The following is a 25,553-nucleotide window of genomic DNA, read 5'->3' as shown; positions in this document are numbered from 1 at the left end:
ACTTTTAATTTCATTTATTTTAAATGCCTTTTCAGAAGCTTTGCTAGGAAATGTCTCTTGGTTTGGATTGCTATTTTTCTGTCTCACAGACATTGATTTCCTCTCCGGTTGCTAGTGGAGAAACAATTAACAGGGTTTAAAAAAAAGAATTATTTCTTTGTTTGAACATCATGAAGGCACTCAGGTACCTTGGTGATGGTACTTGCACCTAAACAGATTAGTAGAAGAGTCTGATCCTGATCTGTATAAAGCCAAAATGAGGATTTTGCCTCTGGCTTTGATGGAATCAGAATTGGGTCTGAAGTCAGAACAGCTCTAGAAATAGTTTTGATTAATGAAGTGTTACTGTCTGAGCCAGCAGGAGGAGCTTATAGTTTTAGTTTTTTGTTGGTTTTACAATAATAATGATCCAGTTCAAATCCTGCATTGTGAGGAATACTGGAATTGCTGTAAAATCGGGATTTTTAGTGGAGGAAAGGAGGTTGAATTTAAGCATCATCATTCACCTGTCATCATCCATCTCCACAGAAGTTCCTTTCTGTGTTTCTGAGGTAGTGGTAGAGGAAGATTGGTAACATCAGAAGAGAATATTGATCTGCAGTATAATTCTCCTCCCAACCTGCAGGGATTTCACCACAGAACATACTGCTGATTTCGTTCGTATTGTATATAACGCACACATACATGTATATGACTGTCCTTTCTCTGGATATTCCATGTGGAATGCTTCCCAAGACACTGAGGGATTTAACCTTCTTTTTAATGCATACATTTAGAGTATAAATGATGCATAGAATATATACTGCATGTTTTGTTTTAATATCAATTTGTTCTAAATCTAACAGTTCATAGCAAGTATCCGTGCTGTAACTTTGTTTTGGTTTTTTGTGTAGGAACATGAGTGTAAACTCACCTATGAAATAGTGGAATTAATTGACAGAGAGGCTGATCTTATGATGCGAGGCGTGAAAGAATGCAATCTAGAAGGCCTCAGAAAAAGAATATGTACATTATTTCTTCAGTATATTAAAACTCCAACCTTTAACCCTGAAGTTGCTAGAGTACTTAAGGTATTCTCCCTTCTATTATAATCATGATATTTGTCTATGGTAGTGCTCACTGTATACTAAATGTTTTCAGCCAGAGAAGCAAAAATCATCTTTCTGCCAAGGAGTTTATAGTTTTCAGGACGGGCTGTCAGACACAAGTTACCAGAGGAGAGAGGAAATGGGAAACATCATATGGGCTTTTTTCTTTTTAGGGCTGACAGCTAGAGCGCTCCCACCCCCATGCCTAGCTGACAGCTTGGGGTGTGGGGGGCAACTGTGAGCCTCACATCTGGCTGACAGCTCGGTCTGTCTGCAGTGGTGTGAGGGGATAGCTTGGCTGTGAGCACTCTGGGATGGCTGCCAGCAGCTGGAGGGCCAGCTGTGAGGGCCACGCAAGGCTACCAGCTGAGGTTGTCAGCCCCAATGCTGCTCAGCTCCAACTGTCAGTGTCCCACAATGCCCCACTTCCATCAGTGGAAGTGCTCCTGGTGAGGACATGCACCACCGACAGAAGGAGCAAGTGTGGATGTGAACCACCGCTTTAATTACTGCGGTGACTGTACATTGACTTAACTAACATCTACTTAATTTTATTAGACAAGCCCTTAGCTGTGAGCTTCTATCATAGTACTCTCAAAAACTGCATATGGTACAAAATTAAAGCTATTTGGTGACACTTATGACCACATAAATATAAGAACAAAATTAATATACTTACCATGCTGTTAATGGCAATACTGATTCAGTGAAACATTCATTAAACAACAAGACATAGTTTACGATCCTTATTTTTCCTGCTTCTTGGTAAATAGTATGTAGTATGCAATGCTGTGAAAATACCATAGCTGGATGTATGAATGGGAGAAGTACCTTATACTGGATAGTCCCAACTCAACACACCCACTCCTCTATTAAAACTGTATATCCATGGCTCCGTCATAAAAAGGGGCCATAGCTAGGGAGTGGAGAAGAAACTAGTGAACAATCGCTCTAAGCAACGTGCTCCACTTCCAATTTAGTCTAAAGTCTGGAAAAAATACAAGATGAGTTATTGCTGCTTGAAGCGGCATTACTCATCCTGCACTCACTGTGACTCCCATCACAGTGTAATGCAATGACACTGCAGCTCTGGATCCGTAGTCCCTGGATCTTTGGCCTCCACAGTGTTTGCTGAGTCTGCCTGAATTGAGGGGGGAAAAGTAATAGTAGTCTCCCAAGCTCCACCCATTTGACACAGGTGCTTCACTGAGCTTGGCTTCTCCTCAGGGGGTCCTGGTTGTCCCCTGGGCTTCATTAGGCTCAGTTTGCTTTGTGTGGGGTCTGATGCTTCACTGGACACAATATGCTTGTCTCCTTCCCCTGGGTGGGGATCAGGCCACTGCCTATACAGTTGCTCCTCCTGTGCTTCTGGGGTGGTATTGCTGCTCATGCTCTTTACACCTGCTTTCTGCCTTCTTGCAGGCATAGAGACAGACTTGTGTTACCTAGCAATCAGTACTGACCAGCAGCAGATAGTGGAGTCTCCATCCCTTGGGGATTTGTTGGCATCCTGAGTAAGGGTACCCAATAAACTGTGACTGGGTATCAGTAACCAGCATGTGGTGGCTATGTAGCAGCAGGGACAGGGGACCTGGCAGGCAGTAACTTAGTGGTGGTCACTGCAGATGGCAGCTCGGTCATAGCCAAGACTTGGGGGATGAGATCTGTCTTTTCTGCGGGATGAGGTTATCTGCAGGTGGGTTAAAAGTTATCGATGGAGCTATGTTTGCATTTGGTGCCACAGGCCTGCTGATTGGCCTGTGGTACTGACAACATCACAAACAAGATAGCTGCTAAGTGACAGCCAGGCAGTGGAAACAAGTGGAGGAGCACATTCAAATTCAGTTGTTTTATTCTTTAAATATTTTTAACTAATACAGTAAGAGCAAAAATGTTTGAAAATAACCTGATTTTTTTTTAATTTCAAATAAGTTTTGCTGGCTTTTGAAACTTAAAGGCATGTTTAATATGAGGGTGTGACACACTTAGTCACTTGTATGGGCTGAGTTTATTGCAAATTGCAAAAGCTCCTTGAATTCCTCCATTCCACCCCTCAAGCTCCCTTGTGCCACTATCCTGTCCCCATCTATTTCAAGAGCTCCCTGCAACTTCCCCCTCTCATGCCTGGGGCTGTATGTGCCCTCCATTCTGACCTCTGCCACATGTCAGGAACCTTCAGTCTCTCCCCCACAAAGGGTTTTGTGTTCTCCCCTTTCCTCCTCTCTCCTATTCCAGCATTCCCCTTTCTCCCCCCATCCCAATGGCTGTGTGTACACCTGCATTCTCCAATGCTTCCTATTGTTCTCTTCGTTTTATTAATCTTTTTGTCTGGGAGATAAGTCATTCAGGGTATCGACACTTAAACTATTGGGAGGATAGGCAGAAATGAGATAGAGGTATTGCTGGAAGGTGTTAATGGGTGCCATGATCAATCAGTTGTTTGATCTATAGACAGTTGCAGAGTTTCTTGAAGCTGTAGTTGAGCTAATCAGGTGACAGGTCTCCATGTGTCTCCCATTTTTCCCTTTTAGGTTTTCTGATTCTCCCCCAAATCAATAGGACATTGGCCAGTGAATTCTAGAACATTCCCTGAAACTTGGGAATTGATCAGATGTGGTATTCAAAAGTTATTGCGTTAGATACAGATAGACAGAGAAATGCCATCAAGTGGAGTGTAAGGCCTTAGCAAGTATAGCCAACAGCTGTATTTGTGTAAGGCATTGTATTTTCTTGGTAACGTTAAAACCTCATTCATTTAATAGGAAGACATTCAATCCTATATATATATATATATATATTAGAATGTCTTTCTTTTCATCCTTCTGCAGGTTCCACCAGATCCATTAAAGTTTTATAAAAACATTTACTTTTGTCGTGGTTGCAAAAGTTACTTGCCCTCTACTGAATTCTCTGTGCCTGCTAATTCACGCATTGTCGGCAGGTGTCGCCGTTGTTGCAAGCTTGATAATGAGGCTCGGCGTCGAGAAGCCTTTTTGAAATACAAATTTATGCTAAAAAATCTCAGAAAATCTGAAGCAGATTACCAGGATGACGCTAAAATCGCTTATGTAGTTCAGGTATTGTGTGAAAGGATATTGCTGATAGTGAATATTAATGTGTTTGTGCTGTACACCATTCTTTTCCTTTCCTGTGTATGTATTACTGATGCTAAGTTGTTACATAGGGTGGTAGTTCTAATTTTAGACAGTGATAACCAAAAACAACACAAGTTTTCTTCCTGTGGTATGGAACAAATGGTTCTCTCTTGAATAAATGAACATGAAGAAACAGAGTTGCTTTTAGTATCTTAAAGTGTGGTTAGACTTTCAAAAGTGACTGTAAAAATAATAAAAACAACAAGGGAAAGGAGGATCTTACAACAGGACCAGGAGTCAGGAGATCTGATTTTATTCCTAGCCCTCCAACAGACTTCCTGTGTGATACCAAGAAAGTCGCTTAACCTTCCTGTGCCACAGTATCATCTATAAAATAAGGATGACTCACAGTGGTGTTCTGAGAATTAATATTTGTAAAGCACTTTGGGATCCTTGGATGGAGGATTCTACAGAAATACCAAGTATATTTATTTTATTAAAATTACTAAAATCTTGCATGAGTTTTTTAGTAAGGAAAAAGCAAAAAAAATCAGTTTTGAGCCTATAATATTTGTATCTAGAGGTTTCTGGATTTTTTTATTTTGCAAGTATTTGTCAGAATTAAAATTTACTAAATATTAGTTTCACTTTTCTAAACTATTTAGTACATTCTATAATCCTTGGCAATTATGTGATTAATCAATTAACATGTTAACATTTTTGGAACAACCTCCTCATTCTCACACTTTTAAACTTTTTTTTAAAAAAAATCGTTTTCAGTTTTTAAATTATGAGGTGCTCTCAAAGCAGAGTTTATCTAAAGTAATCCAACAGCCCAAGATTAGCAGAACTTTCTCAGGGATTTGGCACTAAGAAGCTACAGTATCAAGAATAGAAGCACACTTTCTGACTATTTTCAGTGTGTAAAACATATTTTATATCTTATTGTGATGCTTTACCAAAAAAGCCATAACAGAAGAGGACTAGGCTTCTACTGTTATCCATGCCTATGTTAAGAAATATTATAAAAGTATATAGATTCTGTTTGTTTTTATTAAGTACTTTTCCTATTTAAGAATACAAAAAAGAGATTTTTTTTTATTCTTTGTATTGGGACTAAATTACTGTTTGTCTTAAAATTTGACTGTTCTCCAAAGCTTTATGACAGATTCTCACTCTTGAGTCTCTGCTTCATGCATGTGCCTGGTGGAATTTCCCCAGCTAAAGTCTTTGGCGGCTAAGCAATAACAGGCCGGTAGATGCCTACTTCTGCCTGGAACACTGATAGCTAGTAATGCCTCCACTCATCACTTCCTTTTTAATGGCTGACAGTTGTGCCATTGCAACAACTCAGTGTTTTCAATGCAATCATCACCTGATTTAACTCAGGTTTTTCTATTTTTAACTGTAGTTAGCTAGACAATAAAGGAGTTTTGGTCTGGCCTTGGTGTCTTAGTTCACTGAACTTATTTTAAAATCTTACGCTTTTTAAATTTCTGTGCTTTTTGCACTTTTCTTACCTTTACCCCAAACTTCCAGTTCTCCATTTCATGTAGATATCCAAAAAGCAGCTCTGGGGCTTTTAGAAATGCCTCAAGAACAGTCAAACCTTTTCATAACAGCCATGACAGCTGCCTTCATTGCTTGGGGCAGGACCATAACTGGCTTTGGCTGTACTATCTGTGACGAGATGCAAGCAGTTAGGTCCCATGGTAGGAACCTAAAGATTCCCCTCTGGTCTTTGCCAGACTGACTTCATATATGTTTGAGCTGATCCACCTATCTGAGTGCTGAGAAGACGCAAGGGCTGAGAAGATCTTCAGCTGGTGTAAATTGTCACAACTCCATCAGTTTCAAAGGAACTGTGACAATTTACTCCGAGGATCTGCCCCTTAGCATCAAGACCAGCCAGTTTAACAGATCTGTCAAGAGAAGGCCTTTCAGTCCCATCAAAGCATTCAGCGGTGCCACCCTATTTGGAATCAATGGGACATATTAAAGGGTCAGTGCTCACGGTACTTGGTATTAACTCAGATGGTGTAGTTATACAACCTTCTTTAAAGCACAAGAATCTCGCTCCACTCCCCTGACAGCTCCTTGTCTGCCCTCAACTCCAAGTCAGAACTGCTGGGCTTTCAGGAACACCTGCTCTGACAGTTCTGATGTCTATGGAGCATGATCAGAATAGAAGGTACATCAAGACCTATTGTTAGTGATATCCTTGTTCCTTTATATGGTATCATCTGTGATATACCCTATCTTCCCAGTAGGAGGTGTTTTCCTGGTAAATTCACTTAGAACTCTCACAGCTGGTGATGGTAACACAGTGCTGGAGCCTTCATTGTGGCATTTGTGGATATTGAGTTATAGCTTCCGCTAGTACTATTTACACAGCTGCCACCCAGGTCTGTTTAGTATTCTGAACATGGATCAAGGAGACGAAGATAGTAACAATGATTCTTGTTTCCTGAACAAATATGATTAGCCAGAGGAATCTCCAGAAACACTCCAAATTTCCAAAGGGGCTGAAGAGGAGAAAAAACACTAGTTTATCTCCCTTTAATGCCAGGATGGATGAAAGCATCCTATTTATTTTAGAAACTAGAAAGCAGTGCAATTATCTTTCATTGCCATCTTACTAAGAAACTTCAGTTTTTCTTACCAGATGAGGACTTGGCCAAGGTGATCCATGTCTTTGTCACCTTTAGATTGAATTTCTGTAAATGGTTGTATCTGAAGCTTAATGTGAAACCAATGGAAAGAGTTCTAGCTTATATAAAATATGGCTGTCCACTTCTTCCATGGTTTCAGCCACCTTGAACACGTCAAACTCATGTATGTGTCCCTCCAATGTAAAAAATCATTCTGGTTATGGTTGTCAACTTTCACGGCCAGTTTAAGGCCTTGATCTTAATCTTCAGAGTAATTAATGGGTCAGACCCTACATTCAAGATTGAATTTCCATCTGTGAGCTACCAAACCAGTTGCAGTTCTTTGGGACAATGAAAATCACAAAGCCCAGAACAGAGTATTTCAGAGTAGATGTCAAAGCAATTCTATTGAGGGGATCCAGATGTGGAATGGCCTTCAAAAGAAGAGGTAGATGAATCCATAGTCTGACCATCTTTAGGAAATGCATCCAAACCATCCTCTCAGATCAAGCTTTTCCATCATAACCAGATTTTTCATCACACCATCAAATTACCATCAAATTACCCCTCTTCTGAAGGGCAGAATTTCTGTAGCAGAATTTCTTTAATCTGATAAGGTTGAAGAACCAGGCACTATTGCCAATCTAAATTACTCTGAAGGCCCTCATATACTATTTTGAGGGGTGGCACTAAAATGACAGTAAGTTCAGGAAGCTTTTGTGGTGTGCAATGTGGCATCTAAAGAAGCTACTGCTTGGAATGGATGTTTGCTGTTATGTCTTATTACTAGTGTCTGACTTTCAACATAAAGTTCAACAATAACTCAAGGACTTGCCATGAAATGGAGGCAACATATTTTAAAATGAAGATGAGACATGAGACCAACTTTAGGAAGGCTAAAGAAAGGGAGAATCTGTGGGGCCAGATTTAACAAGGCTCAGTAGTCCTGGAACTAAAGCGCACAGCCTTATTACAACAGAGGCAAAAAGATTCTCAGCCCAACACATTCAAATCAGGGGAACCCTTTTGTTTTTCCCCAAGTTAAAGGTATCAGTGGGAGCAGGAGCAAGTTCTAGATTGGGAAGCAAGATGCATGAGAGTATATGATGTAACATTTTGCAAGAGTATTGGCTTGGAATGGTTTCAGTCACCCCCTGTGAGGAATCTGATTTGTTAACATGTAAATGCCATTATTTAATTAAAGTGAAGCAATTTCTTTTTGGGAGAAGGGGACAAGGACCTACTTCAGGTGCTTGGGATGGAAGAAGCCTTATCTCAAAGTCAAAGTTGTCCTACTAAAGAATCTTTTTGACAAAATTCTTCTATCATTTTTTCATTACTGTAATACAGAGAAAACTTGATGATGGAGTATGACAGAAAAGCTTGCCCAAGTTCAACATTAACTGTAGCCCAAAACCATTTTTTGCTTCAGAGACTATTTTAAAAGAATTAGTAGTGATTTCAGATGGCTAGTAATAAATGAAACAAAGTGAGATCAGTATAGGTGAATCATGACTTAGTGGGGAAAATATCAGATTTATGGCCTTTATATAAAGAACATACAGTACAAAGAGGCCAACCACTAGCTATTTTTATAACCTGTAGCACCACCGCAGGATGTCACAATCCCATGGTGGAGAATGAGTAACAATATCACTACACAATAATTAACTCTTTGTAGGACAGAAGCAGAGAGAGGGAAGGGAGAAGATCAAAATCTGTCATACTTATCCAGAGGATAAGCCTCTTGATATGCACTTAATCCGCGTGTATCTGGGGTTAGCTGGATTTTGCCCCCTCCCCTGCCTCCAGCCCTGGTTATTCTGGCTGCATGAGGAATTTAATTTCAGTGATATAGCACAGTTCCATGACTTGCTTATTAATTTAAACTAATTATGAACTCTAAAATACAAACATAAAGGAAGCCGATAAAGGACAAGGATCAGTTATTTTTATTAATGAGCAAGGATGAAACAAGTAGGAATGAGAAAGCAGCAGGGAAAATGTAGATTAAATGTAAGAAACTTAAAAATTACTAGCAATTAAGCAACCTGCCAAGAGGAAATATAGAATTGCCATCAGAAGAAATAATCCAGAGTAAATTAGAATCTCATTTTTTAGGGAAGAATTACATTAATCCTGCCACACCACACTGTAATAGGGTGGGCTAGATTACTCCAATGTTCACCCTTTTCTACCCAAAATGATTCTGTGACGTGCACAAAATAATTTTAATTCAAAGCATTTCCTAAGTGATGGTTAGTTAAGGTGACTTTGCTTGTAGAATTAAGCATGCTTTATTCTTCTCAACCCTGCTTTCAATTATAGCAACAAGATCTACAGTACATTGTGGAGAACATTTGGGGTTGTCAGTCAGCTCTTAGCGCCTGGGACGATCTCTATGATTTGATCATGGTCAGATGGGATAAGCACTGTGAATGGTCTCCATGGAACACGGTCCTCCTCACCAAAGATGAAGCAAAAGCACATCTCAAGCTGCATAGCCTTCAGGAGGTAAAATGGAACAAATGCAATTTTTTTCTTCTTATATTATATTTTGCATTTTATTAGAATCTTGTGACTAAATATAATTTACCAGATTTTGCACTTAGACCCTCTGCATCTCAATTGCCCCATTATAACTACTTCATAAAAATGGTCTTGTATATAATGACTACCCCTTTGTTGAGATCTTAGTAAGCTTGTCCACATCTGCTTTTTCAGAAGGATGGCATTTAAGTGTCATTGACACTTATTTTATTTATGATCACTTGCAATTAGACTATAACAGCATACATGCTGCTCTGAGTTGATGATTTCCCAAAATCTGCTATTCTCTATTAGTAAAGATAAACTTACTTAAACTAATTTTGTTAAGGAAATCCTCAAAACTATTGCCTTGAGACTGTTACATATTGTGTCAAAAGAAAAGTTTTTTATCTAAAGATACAGTTGCTGGGCAGAGGTCCCACTCTGAGGACACCTGGACTTAATACAGTGGAATATTTAGTATTCCAAAGCTCAAGAAATTTCTTAGGAATTACTTATATCTGGTAAAATGGGTGACAGTCTTTCTTTTCTAAGTAATTGGTTTAGGTTGATAGTGACCTAAGGTCATTGCCATGTAGTGGCTGCTTGGTGGCCAGTTCAGTTCTTAGTGGCACATGTCCATATCACAAAGCACCATCTCAGCTCCAGTTCGCATCCTTCTTGGAAGTCTCACCAGAGAATAGAAGGATTAAATGGGCATAGAAAATGAACTACCCTCTCACCCCTAGAAGTTAGCCATTTAGAGAAGCAAATTGGTGGGAAGTTTGTGAAAACTTGTGCTGCCAGCACCAGGATATACTTTTTTCTGTGCACACCCAGTTGACACCTTTTTGTGGGCATTACTTTTTAAAGGGTAAAATTAATTTCAAGCTGGAATCTGTGAGCTCCTTTCTTGAGTCATCGCTGTCTCATGAAATCAAAAAGGCTGCTCAGGCAATTGGGATATCAATGACTCCTTTGTGCATATTGGTTTTTATATAACTGACATTATGGCAGAAGGGATCTGTTTGGCTGGCAAAGGTTCTGATTGTGTGGATGTCTGACCTGACCCAGACAAGATGTGGAGTCATTAGACAAAGGAACAGTCTCCACTGGCTGAGGCCCCAAATTTTAAGTTTGTGTTGAAAATGAAAATTAACTTCAACCAACATATTTTCATGATTCTTTATTACTTAATTTCAATGTTTAAAGTTTTTTTATTTAAACATTTCCCTGCATTGTTTCAATCCAAATATTTCAGCATTAATTAATTTCTGAGAAACGAAGTGAAACTGATTACCTTTTTTATTGTACAAGTAGAACAAAAAGCAAAAAGTAAATAAACTGCATTCTGGAGAAAAGTAAATACGATTTTAAAGGCAGTGTTATACTAAGGTGGTATTATAATAAAAGACATTTGTGAGGTTTTTTTTTAATAAATACAATTTTTAATATGATGGGGCTCTTTTTAGCTTGCCTTCTACAAGCCATCAAAGAGAGCAGTGTCCCTCGTTTGTAATTTTTTCACTTTCAAGTTTGAAGTCAGGAGCCTAAAGTCTTTAGGGAGAGGAAGAGAGAGAGAAAGAGGGTGTGTGTGTGTGTATGTGGTTTTTTTGTTTGTTTGCTTATTTTAAACAAACTAGAACTATTACTGCATGAAGGTTGGCGAGAAGCTGAGAATGAGTAGCCAAAGATCTCAAACTCTGCTGTTTGTTTGTATTTTTCATTGTGCAATAGAACAGGACAGAGAGAGTTTGCAAACACATATTTTAAAAAATCTTACCTAATTTTCGCTTATCTTTTTCCACAGAAATAGGAATAGGTCACCAGTAGCTGAGGTTTGCTAATGGCCAGTTTGTGGTTCCATAGATGTCTAATAAATAAGTGAAAATAAGACAAGGTTTAGAAGTATGTGGTGTGTGTAAGGTGTGTCATTTTGCCTGGCATAAGTGGAAACAAAAATATATTAAATTGTGCACGCTCTTGTACAACCCTTCTAATAGCTATTCATGCTACTAGTGATGAGAGTAGAGAGAGCAAGAGTCTAACAATGCATTTAATATCATCGTTAATTTGTTTATGACTGTGTGGATTGCTAATCAGTAGAAAGTTAGTTAAGGCTGTGAAAGTGATTTCATTTACAACACTAGTTTAGATTGAACCGCAGTCTGAAAACTGAAATTCCGGTGCTGCTTTAATTAACCCACAGCACCCTTTGTGTATTTAATCTAATTATTCTAGTATCAAATTAAATATAGTACTTTACTTACATTTCTAGCTTGCAGAATGTTGGGTAATTGATTAAACTACTAAAAATAGAACACTGGATCAAAACCAAGGCTGCATAAAATGCTGTCAAAATGGTTTTAAATGATATGCCCTGATGAACATTTATAAAAGCTTCGGTCCAGTTCCAATCAAGGGACAATTCCCTAACACATTATCTTAGAAAAACAAAAGTTTAAGCATTGCCAGTCTCCTTTTGATTTTCAAAATTCTAAAATAATAATAATAATAAAATAAAAATTCACATTACTCAAAAGATAATAAGGAAATGCTGAATGCTTTAAATCCCAATTGCTTTTAATAGGAGTTTAACGCAGTCATCTGTTTACAGGACGCACTAAGTACCTTCCAGACTGAGGCTTTAAAAGAAGTTATACAGGACTATCTTCTGCTGTATTTTACTGCATTAAGTAACATGTCTGGATTTGAATGTTATTGTTTGTTTTGTTAAACAGTTTGTAGTTCACTAGTGAGTGTTTATGCACTATATATAGCAACATATAAATAAGAAATTTTGATTGCATTTAATAGAATTTGGATTTTCTTACCTTTCAGGCATATGAAATGGTATTTATCCACAGGATAAAGCACAAACATATCCTGGCAAAGAACTATTTTTCTCAGATTCCAGAGATGGCATCATTTTTGCATAAAGGTGATGATCAGGCTCACACAAATGAACTGTTAATAACTAAGCCTATCCCTGCTGGTTCAAAAGCATAACTCTTCAGACATAAAACTGTTATCTAAATTATTGATTAACATGACTAAATTAATTGGAGTAAACTATTGTCCTGTTTCCTCTATAGCTTAATAGTACTCGGGGAGCATGTACAAATTTTCAAGGATCCAATACTCTAATCCTGACCACTTATTGTAATAATTGCATGTCATGTTCTATAATTGCAAGTGTGTTAAGTTTTTAAACCTAAAATAAAACATTTTTAGAATACAGCTTGCAAAATTAATCATAATCATTCCATGAGCTCTTCGAACCAGAGATTGTCTTCTTGTAGCCTTAAATGCCTAGATAATTTTGGCTACTACTGCAATATATGTAATACTGAGCGGATATAGATAGTTTCTTTTATATGTCACAATTTCTATATTAAACATTATTACACTGATAATAAACGTTTTTATAATATTGTAATTCATTTATTTTGTGTTTTCAAATAAAAAATACCTAATCCAATTCAACTACACATTTCATATGACCTGTCCAAATATAGGCCCTTTTTCTTGCAAACATTTGTGCACAGGATAACTTAACACATTTGAGTTGTCCCATTGAGTTTAAAGGAATTACTCGTGTTAGTGTTTGAAAAATTATGGCTGTATTTTGTAATACCAAAAATAGATCGTTTGGGACATGTTAATCTCTTGGTTAACTTCTCTGAAGTTACAGCAGGCGTCAATTTTCTCCCTTAAATATGTGTTTAGTTATGTCTTTTTTCCCTTTGGATTTCTACTACATAAATTCAATAAAAAGTTACATAAAATTATTCAAAAGTTCTATTTGGTTGTTTCAAACCACTATATTAGGCATTTCATTGGCACCAGTCTCCAAGGGCCTGTTGCTTTGACTAGTATAATAATGTATGGTGAAGTAGAGGCACTTAAAAGTTGAAATAAGTAAATATATATTTAGCAGCAAACCATATTAGAACTGTACTAAGCATGCAATGGAGACTTAAGACCAGATTTAATACCAATGCCTATTAAACTCAGCAAAAATCTTTCCATTTATTTTAATGGGATTTGGCCCCTACGCTCCAATCCAGAAATCATTTAAGCACATGCATAACTTTAAGCACATGAGTAGTCCAATTGTCTTGACTTCTTTGCTGGATCTGGGCCTTAATACAGGAGTGAGTGCCAGGAATGGGCATCTGTCAGCCAGAAAACAGGTTCTTGGGGGGAAAAAAAGTTGGGGTTGAAAGGTGTGTAGCTCAAGGTCCAGTGTGCTTTAGCAGCAGCTGTGGGAACTACAAGTTGTGGACTACAAACTGTGGCATGTTGGGAGAACTTCCTGGTTCTTGCCAGGAAGCACCTTCTGCCTTTCCAGATGGAAGGTTCAGCAACACTGTCTGAAGCTGGGAGCAGGAGGCAGTAAGCAGACAGGAGGCTGCTGGATTGTTAAACTGTTCTATGTTTCTTTACAGGTAGGGCCAAAAAGGGCTTTAAGAGCACTTGAGAGGAGTTTAAATGATGCAAAAGGAGAACATTGGCTTGTTTTTTGTGGGGGTTAGTTACTGTGGGAATTAGAACATGTTTGAAGGGGGCTTGTTATACAAAGTCTCCTCTGTCCTCCTAGCAGGAAGTTTCAGCACTGACTGAAGCTGGGAGCATGAGGCAAGCCAGCAGAGAAGAGGCTGCTGGATTTTTTATCCTGGTCTATGTTTCTTTACAGAATAAAACCTTGTTCCTGGTGGTTTGAGTAGGTGTGGTCTGACATGAATACACACTGACACACAACAAAGGTCCAGTTTCCCAAAGTTGTGTATAAAGCCACAAGGCAGACTCACCATATCTTGAACAACCTCGTAGTGGGCCAGTAAACAAGAGGGGGGCTATAGATGAAATGGAAAACATGAATCCTATAGATAGCATTCCATCCCTATTATTTTTTTTAAAAAGTGGTCATTAAAAAAAAATGCTTAGATTTGGTCTCCAATGAGCATGAGGGAATTAGTTCATGCAAATCTGGATTAAGATGCTGGTCTCATAATTTCTGTGTGCCATGTTTGGAGATTATAGAATTCACAAGAAAACAAGTGTTTTGGTCCACTTATTTACACAAATGCTTTGCCTCCTGGTCTTTTGTATACCTCTGCATCTCTAACGATGCATTCTGTAGCATCAGTTTAGGCATGCTTGTTAGGCTTTCTATGTTTGTAAATTGCTGCTAACTTCTGTTGAAACTAAACTGAATTGGATACTTGACAGTTATCTGGGTCAGTGGCTGGCTGATGGACTCAGAGAGAGTGAAATTTCTAGCCTTCCAGCTCACAAAGAGAAAAGACTAGCATATTGCATTTGTACAAGGTCAAAGCTTCAGTCTTCCACTGGAATAGTGTTAAAGAATGGCTGTTGAGAGCCATTGTGGGCTCTAGAGGGTTGAATGATTTGGAGGACATAAGACACCAATACAGTATTTAATTAAAAAAATCAGACAAAAAAGTCCTGATAAATTTGAAATTGTAATTAAATCACATCATTAGGATGGAGCAAAATGTAGCCATCATAATTCTGAAATAGAACAGCATGTGTTAGTTTAATTTAAGCACTCAGCTGGGACTGTGATAAGTATAATATACATATACTAGTATATATAATTAGTAAGCCTAGTTAGTTATGGCCTGTTTTATTGTTTTTTTTAGAGCAAATTGTTTTAACTATTAGCGCTTAGATCGTCTTCCACGTTTAAAAATTTTTTTCCATACAATTACTGAAATTACCATAGTAAGAAGAATGCTTTTCACTTTTTTATGTCTAATAGCATCGTTAATAATTATATGTGTGTTATGGAAAGGATTTTTCTTTAGGATTTTTCTCTAATCTGGTTAGTGGTTTGTATGGCTTTTGACTGTTAATGTAAGTACATTCACAGATGCCATAAAATCAAAACAAACACCAACCTGTTGAACAAGTATTAAGAACAAAAGAGTTTTTGAATCCAATAGCAGTAAGGACAGGAAAAGCTGACTGAGAGGCGTATGAGCCAGGGTAAACATACTGTGCTCTCCAAGAGAGAGATCACTGCTCTTCTGATATCTTATTTTGTTCCACATAATAATACATAAACTAGATCCATTTTAACACAATATTCAATAGTTCTTTGAATGGCCTCTGCGTATTCCAGCTCTTACAACAGGCATGGCTAATTTAGGTCTTGCCTATATTGGGACACTCAGGAAAATTAATCCAAATTAACTAAAGGTGTGAATTTAAAATGAATTAGTTAAACTGCATTAAACCCCTGTGAGGATACTCTCATTAGAATTAAAATGACCTTAATTTGGTTTAGCTTAATTAACTTTGGATTCGAAACTCCCATGTTTAAGCACACCAACAGGTTGTACATGGATCAGTTAATGTGTTCTACATTACTGTGTTTTATAAATCACACCTACGTAGTGTGCATTACCCCACCATGTACACAAGCCCTAAACTTAATCTGAGGTTAGCTGAATAAGGAGGAGATGGGAGTATAAACTGAGGATCTGTATCTACATTTCAAACCAGGAAGTCATTTCAAGTATGCTTTAGAAATAGTGGATGTTCCTTTTATATTTTCTGTTTTGTCACCTTAAGCTGTTTAGGTCAACAACCTGCAGCACAGTTGCTTGAAATAATACAATATTTGTAATATAATTACTTATATATTCAAAACAGTGTGCAAACATTATCTTGCTAGCTAATTAATTCTCACAACCACTTACCAAAGAGGAAAGTGAGGCAGAGATACAGAGACTTTCTCAAGGGCACACAGTGAGTCAATGGTACAACTGGGATTATAGTTCAGGATTTTTTGCCTTTCAATCCTTCCTGAATAAGAACTCCTTTTTGTCTCATCTCCTTTTACTCCCTTCTCCCAAGACCCCTCTTGCTCAGTGAAGTCCCTTGTCTCAATATGCTGTCTATTTTCCAAACCCATTCCCGTCTTTCATATCTACCTGCATGCTGAGAACTCCCTCCCTGAACCCATTTGCCATGCCTCTTCCCTACCCTTCTCTAAATTCACTTCCTCAGAGAGGTTTATGCCCTGAAAAATAAATTTTGAAAACAGTAATTAAACAAATCTTTATTACCTTCAAGAATTGTGCACTAGCCTGCCATGTGAGTGCATAATCACATTCCTCTTCTTTGCCTTTCACTTTCCTACTTCTTATATTACCTGCTCTTCCTGTTTGTTTTCATCTCAGCCCACTTGGTAAGCGGTTCAGGGTAGGGAATCTTACTTATTTTGTAAAGGCTTTTCCGCACTTCTGACATTATTTAAGTAATTAATAATAGCCCTGTTCTGATTACTCCTGACTATACAGCCAGAGTAACACAGGCCCAGATGGTGACCATGAAAACAGTGAAAAAATCACCCTTCCCATGTGGAAAGGTCAGCTGTCTTTGTGGCAGTGTTGTCACCACTTCCCTCAGAGAGGGTTGTCTGTGGGTTCAGGAATCCATATGCGAGGAGATTCATATGTGAGAAGCCATGGAGTAGGTGAGAGGCTGGAGCTGGAGGGGATGCACATCATTCCCCCTGCACCTAGTTCAAATGCCAGAGGAAAGTTTATATTCTAGGAGTAGTGGTTCCATAGATCCGGAACTGGTGCCAATAATGCACAGTGCTTCCATAGGGATGTCTTTTATTTCACGTGCATCTTGTTGACCTTGCGATAAGATAATAGGATGACTGGGCAAGGCAAGGTTGAACTATGGAGAGTTTTGAGGGTTGGGAAAAGAATTTTGTGTCTGATGCAGTGGAAGAGGAGGGGCCATGGAGGGGTTTAGTGAGGCTTTTCAGCAAAATTTGGAACAATATGAAGACAGTGTTATTGGTTAGAGTAAGCTGATGGATTCAAAAGCAGTTAAATCACTTGAAAATATACTATCCACTGGAAAGGTAAACTGTTTCCTATGCAAATGTCAAATACAAAATTAAGTCATCAAGTTTTATATTATATCTGAACAAAGGAAATATGAAGGTCAACATGCCTCTATAATTGGTCTGTAGGTAAGTGATCCCAATTTGGTCCTCATCTACGTTCGTGAAACTTCAATTGCACAAGTATGTGTTGTGCACAATCATGTGTCAAGTAAAGCAAATAAAGGTTACGTTCCTGTAACCAGAAGTTTTTGGAATGTTTCAAACAGCAATATGTTAAAATATACTAGGGAACAGTTAGTGTGCAGCTGCAGGGTCTACACAGTGCAATTAATTAATAACATGTTAGCGTGCATTAGGAATCACACCCTTGGAATGTGCATTACCCCACTGGATAGAAAAGCCTTTAGGTCCAAGGTCAGTGAACAGCATAACTAAGTTCAAAGTCAGATCAGCTCTCACAAGTGAAGGCTTTTTATTGACAAGCTTCAGATTTGTCAGAAAGGAGAGACAGATTTTCAATGAATGTGTATGAAAAATAGCATACTTAAAATAGTAAGAAACAAACCAACTCCTAAGTTTTCAGCAGAACATGGCCTCAAATAAGTACTGTTATCAGCTAAGTATTTTCAAGAATTAGGCTATGGGATAGACTGGTGTGTTCATGACTGATATAATATCTTTTCTATATATTTGTCCTTAATAAATTAAAATATTTGTATCCATGTAGAATTATGTCATCAATGAATCCAATATCATTCATGATACCTTTTTGTGATATAAAAGGAGCCCCCATGTTCATATATCCTTCCTTGACTTTGACCTAATGGGTCACATTGGTCTACCAATTACTGAAGTGGTAGAGAAGATCAGGGCACCAGTCGTGCGTTCGACATACAGGCCTACAGTAATGTAGTCTTAAGTATAAACTTTAATTTGCTGCATTTTATATAAGGGTATGTCTACACTGCAGACAGAAGTCGATTTACTTTAAATCAACTTTCACCCACCAAATTTTAGAAGTCGCAGGAGCGTGATCACACCATGCTCCTTGTGCTGGGCTTTTGCCTCCCCACTCACCATGCTTGGGTCAAGATTCAAAGCAATACACCTTGGGTAGCTATACCACATTGCACCTAGCCACAGAGGCTTTTGGGAAGTTTGTCATCCTCCCATGATGCAACATGCTCCCTCAATTTCCCTTTTTGTCCCAAACAAACTGCAAATGCTTTATCGTGCCATTTTTCTATGCTGCGCGCACGCAGTTGCTGGAGAGACATGGAGCCTGTTCAGCTCATCACAAATACCTCACGGCTTATCCTGAAATATTTTCAAAGGCGAGACAGGAGCTGCAGCACGGAAAATAGAGATGTTATGGAGCCCACGCTGCTACAAGTCATAGAGCAGAACAATTCCCGTTTGCTGCAGGCTGTCACACATCATCTTCAGTCCGTGGAGTGCCGGTTCTGGTCCCGGGAGACAAGCACAGATTGGTGGGATTGCATCGTTATGAAGATGTGGGATGATGAGCAGTGGCTGCAGAACTTTTGTATGTGAAAGGCCTTTTTCTTTGAATTTTGCTCGGAGCTATCCGCAGCCCTGAAGCATGTGAATACTCGCTTGAGACCAGCTCTGACAGTGGAGAAACGAGTGGCCATTGCTCTGTGGAAGCTGGCAACCCCAGACTGCTACCGGTCAGTTGGGAATCAATTTGGAGTCAGAAAATCCACCCTTGGAGCTGCTGTGATGCAAATGTGCAGGGCCATCAATAGGCTTCTGCTAAGAAGGGAAGTGACTTTGGGAAACGTGCACAACATAGTGGATGGGTTTGCCGCAATGTGGTTCCCAAACTGTGAGGAGAGCAATAGATGGCATGCATATCCCTATCCTATCACCTGACCACCTTTCCACAGAGTACATAAACGGGAAGGGATACGTCTCAGTGGTGTTACAGGCCCTTGTGGATCACAGGGGTTGTTTCACTGACATCAGTGTGGGGTGGTCAGGAAAGGTGTATGACAAGCGCATCTTTAGGAACTCGGGTCTGTTCAATAAGATGCAGGTGGGCACTTTCTTCCCTGACCAAAAAATAAATATGGGGATGTGGAAATGCCAGTAGTGATCCTGGGGGATCCTGCCTACCCCTTCTCCCTGGGCTAATGAAACCCTACACCGGGCACCTGGACAGCGAGAAGGAACGTTTAAATAACAGTCTCAGCAAGTGCAGAATGGTGGTGGAATGTGTGTTGGGCTGTTTAAAGGCCAGATGGAGATGTCTGCTTACAATGCTTGACATCAATGAAAAGAACATCCCATCAGTTATATCTCCATGCTGTGTGCTCTATAACTTGTGTGAAATGATGGGGGAAAAGTTCCCTCAGGCTTGAGCCGTGGAGGCTTATACACTGGATGCAAATTTTGAACAGCCAGATTCCAGCACTACGCTCAGAGCCAACCGAGGAGCTCTTCGGCTTCAGGAAGCATTGAAAAACTGGTTTTGCAATGAACTGCAGTAATATATGGTTGTGCTGTGCCTTTATTTCCCATCCCCACCCTTGCTCCAGTGGCTCCCTCCCCTTCTCTCCCCACCCAAGCTATGAATGAATAAAGATAGATGTTTTTTAATGCTACAAAGTTTTATTTGTGACCCCTTTTACTGGGGGAAAAGGAGGATAACTTAACATTGTAAAGTGTCACTGTACAAGCAACTGTGATTGCATGCAGTTCTTAAAGAGGCCATCATGTCCTTCTGCTCACCTCTACTGATTTGGAGTGCAGCACATACTGCTTCATGCTCAGTCTTCTCATAGACCGCTTGGGGGTGGAGGCTGATAACAAAGCAGTAGGCAGCAGAGCATTTTGAAGGGACTGAAGAAGGAGTCTGTCTTGCTACTGCTCTTCCTGGGGTTCTACCAGATGCCTCAGCGTGTCGAACTGATCCCTCATAATATGCAACATTTCCTGTTGGGTATCACGCTCCTGTTCCTCTGCTACTCTTTTGTGTTCCATGTTCATGTCTAGTTTTTCAGACAAGGACATCCTCCAGGCTCTGAGCTTTGTGTCAGCAGCTGCGGAGGCTTTCAATAGTTCACTGAACATGTCATCCTGCATTTTTTTTCCGCTTCCTAGTTGGGGAAAGTCTTTCAGCAGGAGTTCAGCAAGAGGGGCTGACGGCCAAGGTGTCTACTGTAAGAGAAGCAAAGCACAAAGTTGCCATTGTTAGCTAATCCAAAGTAGTAAAGGAAATGTTACAATATAAAAAGTACTCCCCTTCATGTTCACAAGGCTAAGTCAGACCCGCATTCCATTCTGTACATCTCGAAAGTGTTGGACTGGCGTTACAGACGTGATAAGCAAGGGCCCTTACATCTGTTATAGAGAGGCTTCATTAGCACTAAAATCCACAGTCCCCACTTGAGCAAGGAGAGGGATCACCGGGCTCCCCTGTAACATGCCAAAGACCGGTTTGGGAGGAGGTGGGCAAAAGATTAGAGGACACTGCGTGTGAATTGTAGCCACAGAAAACATAGGGCAATCAGTGTCCTGACTGATAATGCCCATTGCAACAGTACTAGGACTAGGAATAGTCTTGGGGAGGGGCCCAGGGACCCTGTCCATGGCATAAAAATAAAACGGAGTGACTGTATTGGTCGGGTACTTTAAACTTGCGCCTTCTTCCCAAGATGACCATGTGTGATATCAGTCTCCTGAGGGTAACACAGGCAGAAAGGGAAGATTTGCTGCAAGCATCGGGTTACAGGCCTGGCCCTTATGCTGCTATGCTGTGTTCTACGATGATGCCTGCTCATTTAATAGCAGAGTGGTGGGGAAAAGTATCCAACCATGGCAGAAGAATAAGGCTGCCCTCCCCAGAAACTTTCTGCAAAGGTTAACGTGAAAAGTTTCCTTGAGATATCCACAGAGGATTCCCGGAGCATATCTCTGCATGTAAATAGTCTGTTCCGGGAGTAACCCTCCACTGAAGTTTGCCACCACCCAGTAAGACCCTTCCCTGAAAAATACAAACTCCTTTTAAGAAATTGGACTGGGGACATAACTGCAAAAAATAAATTTGCCCCACACACTCACTGGATGTGCCTTCCCCTGCATCTCAAGCAGTCCCAATGTCTTGTGTGTGGCTGGACTGCTCTGGGGTAACAAACAGGTCCTGGCTCTCAGGGAGAATGGAATTCAAATTCAGCACTATGCCACTTGCAGAGATGGTTTTATTAAGTCAACTTTTACCGCACTTTAAATTGTCAGAACTTATATGCCAGTGGAGACGTGTACTTTGGGGGATCGACGTAAGTGGCGTTTCGTCGACATTCATTGCCAGTGTAGACCAGGCCTGAGTTTGTTAATGGGATTTAAACAACTAGTTTTTGAAGCAGCTTGGCTTTGAGCTTTGATAGAGCAAAATAACCTTTCACTTCCGCAGTTTACTAAATAAGGTGATAGTTTTGCAAATTCTTACTGTGATCAGGAAGTCTTACAGGACATAAAAAAGAGAAAGCATGAGATGTATGAATGAGTAAGGAGTAAATCTTCTAAATCTTATGACCCACTTCCCTTTGTTATGACCAGGACAGTGGCCAGGCCCTAATGGATACAGATAGTTGACAAAATTTTGGTGGAGTCATCATCTCCTGTTATTCCCCTATTATTCCTTGCTTGGGATAAACACATGAGCTTGTGGATATGACAAAGCAGTCCCAATTGCAGGAGGACCCAATGGCAGGAGGTCCCAAGACTGGACCAAAGATCAGTCTGACCTCACTTGACCAGAACAATACAGTTGGGATGCAAAACCTGTGATTCCCTTATTTTTCTCAGAAGATCTCCAGGGAGGTCCTCTGGGACATTATCAGTTTGAAATTCAATCTTAAAAGAGCTGGTAAAACAGGGAAGAAAAGTGTGCTCCTCCTGAAGTCATCACAAGAACAGTCAGATGACTGATACTCCTACTCACCCTGAGCTAGTCCCAAGGAAAATGGAGACTAACACAGCACAGACCAGCCAGCTGACTGGAGGACAATGCCCACTATTGTGATGGTACTTCATCTGAAAGAGATTGCATGGTTCCCCAAACTGCAGTTCCTGACTAAAGCTTTGCAAATCCAACAAGTAGATGAGTGGATCCTTTTTCTTTTCCTAAGTAAGTTTTCTTTGTTGAGTTTCTTTAACAGAACACCTGACTATCTGGGCATAGATGCCCATCAGGAAAGAATTTTGCTAGCTTTTTAAGATGTGTGTGGCCAGTAATAGCACATACATAAAAGCCCATAGCACAAGTTACCATTGGGCATCAATTAAGCAAGGTTCCAAGCAAATTTTACAACAGATCACTAAAAGATTTCCTAAATATGTAAAGTTTCCAGACTTAACCATTTTTTTCTACAAGGAAAAGTGTAAACTGATAAGCTAAATAGAAATAAAAATATTAAGTAAACTATTCAATCATTTGTTTTTATATTAGTTTTGTGATGTGATTATTGATTGTTCTCATGTAATAATTTGATCAATTGTAGATTTCAAATTATTTTTTGTTAATCAATTTTAATTCTTGCTGTTAACTCCTTGAATTGATTAATTTGATTTACATTGTAAACTCAGTCTGAATCTCTTATTATTTGTTACTTTAGGAAAGTATAATAAATTAGTTAGTTATTTATGTCCTTAAAAACTATAAAAAACATACAAAATTGTTTTTCTCAAATCAAATGATAAGGTAAAATTGACCTTAATTAAAGGGACTTTAATTAAACATTAACAAATCATTAGACTCGGGTCTTAGAAACCTATTACTACTACAAATTTGGCAAGCCAGGCAAGAAGCCTGTGTTAGTCACTTGAAGAAAAATCTTTTAAAGGTGTGTAGAGGTGTTTTTGAACAGTGTATTTCTGACCCATCTCTCTAAGATGGAAAGGTTCATAAAGAGTTAACAAGCTGAAAGAAGAAAAAGGAAGTTCCCTCTGATCAGTATGCTCTCATGCTGACAGAGTGAAGTTTCCTGTTGAGAGAGTAGAGAAGGGGAGTCAGCCACACTATTCAAACAAGCCAGACACAGAAGTCTGGAGCAGAGAATTCACTAAGAGTTTTGGTAAAGCTGCAAGATAAAAAGTTTCACGCTTCCAGTTTTGCCATCATCTACAAGAAAGATTTCACAGGTTACGGAAAGGCCAAATTGTCTCCCACTTTTCTCTGAGGAAATCTGCTACCCACAGCATGGAAGAAGACTGCTAGTATTCACACTTAGAAGAATTAAACAGTGAGTGTTAAGTTTCTTTCATTTATACTTCCACTTAGTGTCCTCACCTACATTCAGTACCACATTGTGGTAGGGTTTATTAACTTCAGTCCCTAAACATGAGGCAGCCAGCTCATTTGAAACATGAAGCGGAGGTAACTTCCTTCCTTTATAGGCCATCTACCTAGAGAGAGTGGGGTGTTTGGGCAATCAAAATGGGAAAGACAAGATGTCAATCAGTTGCAAGGGACCCTCAGCTCGATCACAGAGAATGTGGTGGCAGACACAACATCGCAAGAAGATATTTCCTCATTTATTTCCTGTCATTCCGTCCTATTGTACAGAAAGTTGATGGAGAATTGGTCAAAAGAAAGAGATGGTAAACTATGAGAGGGGGAAATTTAAAGATTTGGAACAAGACTTAGACAGACAATGGATAAAGTGGCTGATGCTTGTAGAGGGTCAAATGATAGACTGGATAGAAAAATTGCAGAATAGAAGGGTAGAGGAAGAGAATGAGTTGTTGGCAGAGAAGGATACTCTTAAATGGAGGTTAAGAGGTGCTCTGGAAGCTCCCAGAGCCCCCGGTGCCCAACAGTTCATGAGGTGAATGTAATCCTTCCGTTGGATGGGTACACCTTACCTCAGGGCTCAGATAAAAAAGAATTGTTCAAGGAAGCAAAACAGATTGATAAATTTGACTCCCTTGAGAAAAGACATCGACTTCATGCATGTATGGTCAAAACTTCCCTAGCTGCTTTTGAAGGAGTTTCAGAAAATAAGATGTGGTTTTTAAGGAGAACTTAAACCACAAACCTCAGGGCAGGGTCAGAAATTTTATCCACATACGTAGCCAGAACTTTGAAAAAGCTTGCCTTCAGCAAATCAATCCCTGTTCAGAGATGATCAGCCCTACCACCCTGGTTTCTAAAATTAAGTTTCATAAGGATGAATCCCGAATGAACTTTGAGGATGAGATAAGGGAGATTTGTTTAAACTCTAGTGGTGCAGTAGATCAGGAAAAACTACCAGCCTATGTCAGGGAAAGAACAGAGTTGATTATGAATCCAGATAAAACTCCAATGAAGGAAATTGTCACTATAGCTCAGAAAGCAAGTAGGTACCAGAGGCACAGCTGAGGGAAGCCGAGAAAAGACCTGACTTTTCAGGTAGTGTTATGCCTGAGAGAGCTGAGCCAGAGCTGGAAGGCAGAGAAAATCTCGAACGAGAAGCTATTCCCCAGGAAGTGGGGGGAAGCAAAGTCTCAGCCGGTAGGCCCTTCCTGCCTGACATGGCTACAAAGTTAAGAATGTAGGTGATAGGACTTTAAAAGGACAAAAGAAACCAGTTAAGATCAAGGGGACCAATATTAAGCAGATGGTGTCGGGATCGTTGACAAGCTAGAGTGATTTGTGGCCTTATTTGCTCACCTAGCCACAAGGAGTGTGAGAGGGGAAGGGCAAAAAGGTCCTGGGTCCAAGGTGGTTACATGGGAGCTACCTTCCCCAGATATCTGGCTAGGACCCAATAACATTGTATGGGATCCTCAGCATTTGTCAAGCTTAAGTAAATGCTTTGACCTAGGAAAGCAACCCCTTCATAATTCAGAATGAAACGTCACACTGCTGGCAGGGGAGTTTCATGTTGGATGAATTCTTTGAGTTTTGAATTCTCTACTGTTAATAGGGAGTTCAGTCTGCCTAGGAGAGCCTATCGCAACCGGTCCTGCCAGAAGGTTGTATTTTGGGATTAAAGTGTAAGATGCCATGATATGGTGCTCCTTGATTAGAGAGCAGAAATAAGTCTCATGACAAAGAAAATGTTTGAGTCACTCAAGCGTTGAATCAATGGGAAAACCCTAACCCTTGAGAAAAGTACAACCGACTTCACCAGTTATACCCAGAATAAAGTAACTCTGGGGGGGTTTGCTGGAGGAAATTGGGCATTGGTTGACATGATTGTAACACATGTTAAGATTAAGCATCTATCAGGGTATGTCTACACTGCAGTTAAAAACCTGCGGCTGGCTTATGCCGGTGGACTCAGGC

General features: G+C 39.6%; 2 protein-coding genes across 7 annotated transcripts in view; both read left to right on the top strand.

Annotated features, from left to right (window-relative positions):
- IQUB (IQ motif and ubiquitin domain containing) overlaps positions 1–13,070 on the top strand; it is a 40,734-nt gene extending 27,664 nt beyond the window's left edge. For 2 of the 3 annotated variants that reach the window (XM_067563981.1, XM_067563980.1), the window contains 4 exons: positions 894–1,070; positions 3,917–4,165; positions 9,163–9,348; positions 12,205–13,070. In XM_067563981.1, coding sequence (XP_067420082.1) covers positions 894–1,070; positions 3,917–4,165; positions 9,163–9,348; positions 12,205–12,372 — 780 coding nt within the window. In that variant the 3' untranslated portion in view covers positions 12,373–13,070. Of the gene's footprint in view, positions 1–893; positions 1,071–3,916; positions 4,166–9,162; positions 9,349–12,204 lie in introns of those variants that run through there. The other variant, XM_067563982.1, reaches the window with a different exon arrangement.
- A 649-nt stretch (positions 13,071–13,719) lies between these two features.
- LOC137163873 (V-type proton ATPase subunit S1-like) overlaps positions 13,720–25,553 on the top strand; it is a 95,000-nt gene continuing 83,166 nt past the window's right edge. For 2 of the 4 annotated variants that reach the window (XM_067564297.1, XM_067564295.1), the window contains exon 1: positions 23,288–23,526. The gene's annotated coding sequence lies outside the window, so the exon portion shown is untranslated. Of the gene's footprint in view, positions 13,815–23,287; positions 23,527–25,553 lie in introns of those variants that run through there. The other 2 variants (XM_067564298.1, XM_067564296.1) reach the window with 2 other exon arrangements.

Source organism: Emydura macquarii, unplaced genomic scaffold, assembly GCF_026122565.2.
Source record: "Emydura macquarii macquarii isolate MOO-44397 ecotype Brisbane River unplaced genomic scaffold, CSIRO-AGI_Emac_v2 contig_2636, whole genome shotgun sequence".
In the NCBI taxonomy this organism is placed as follows: Eukaryota; Metazoa; Chordata; order Testudines; family Chelidae; genus Emydura; species Emydura macquarii.
Note: the sequence above shows the minus strand (reverse complement) of the source record. Positions and strands in the feature narration are given on the sequence as shown.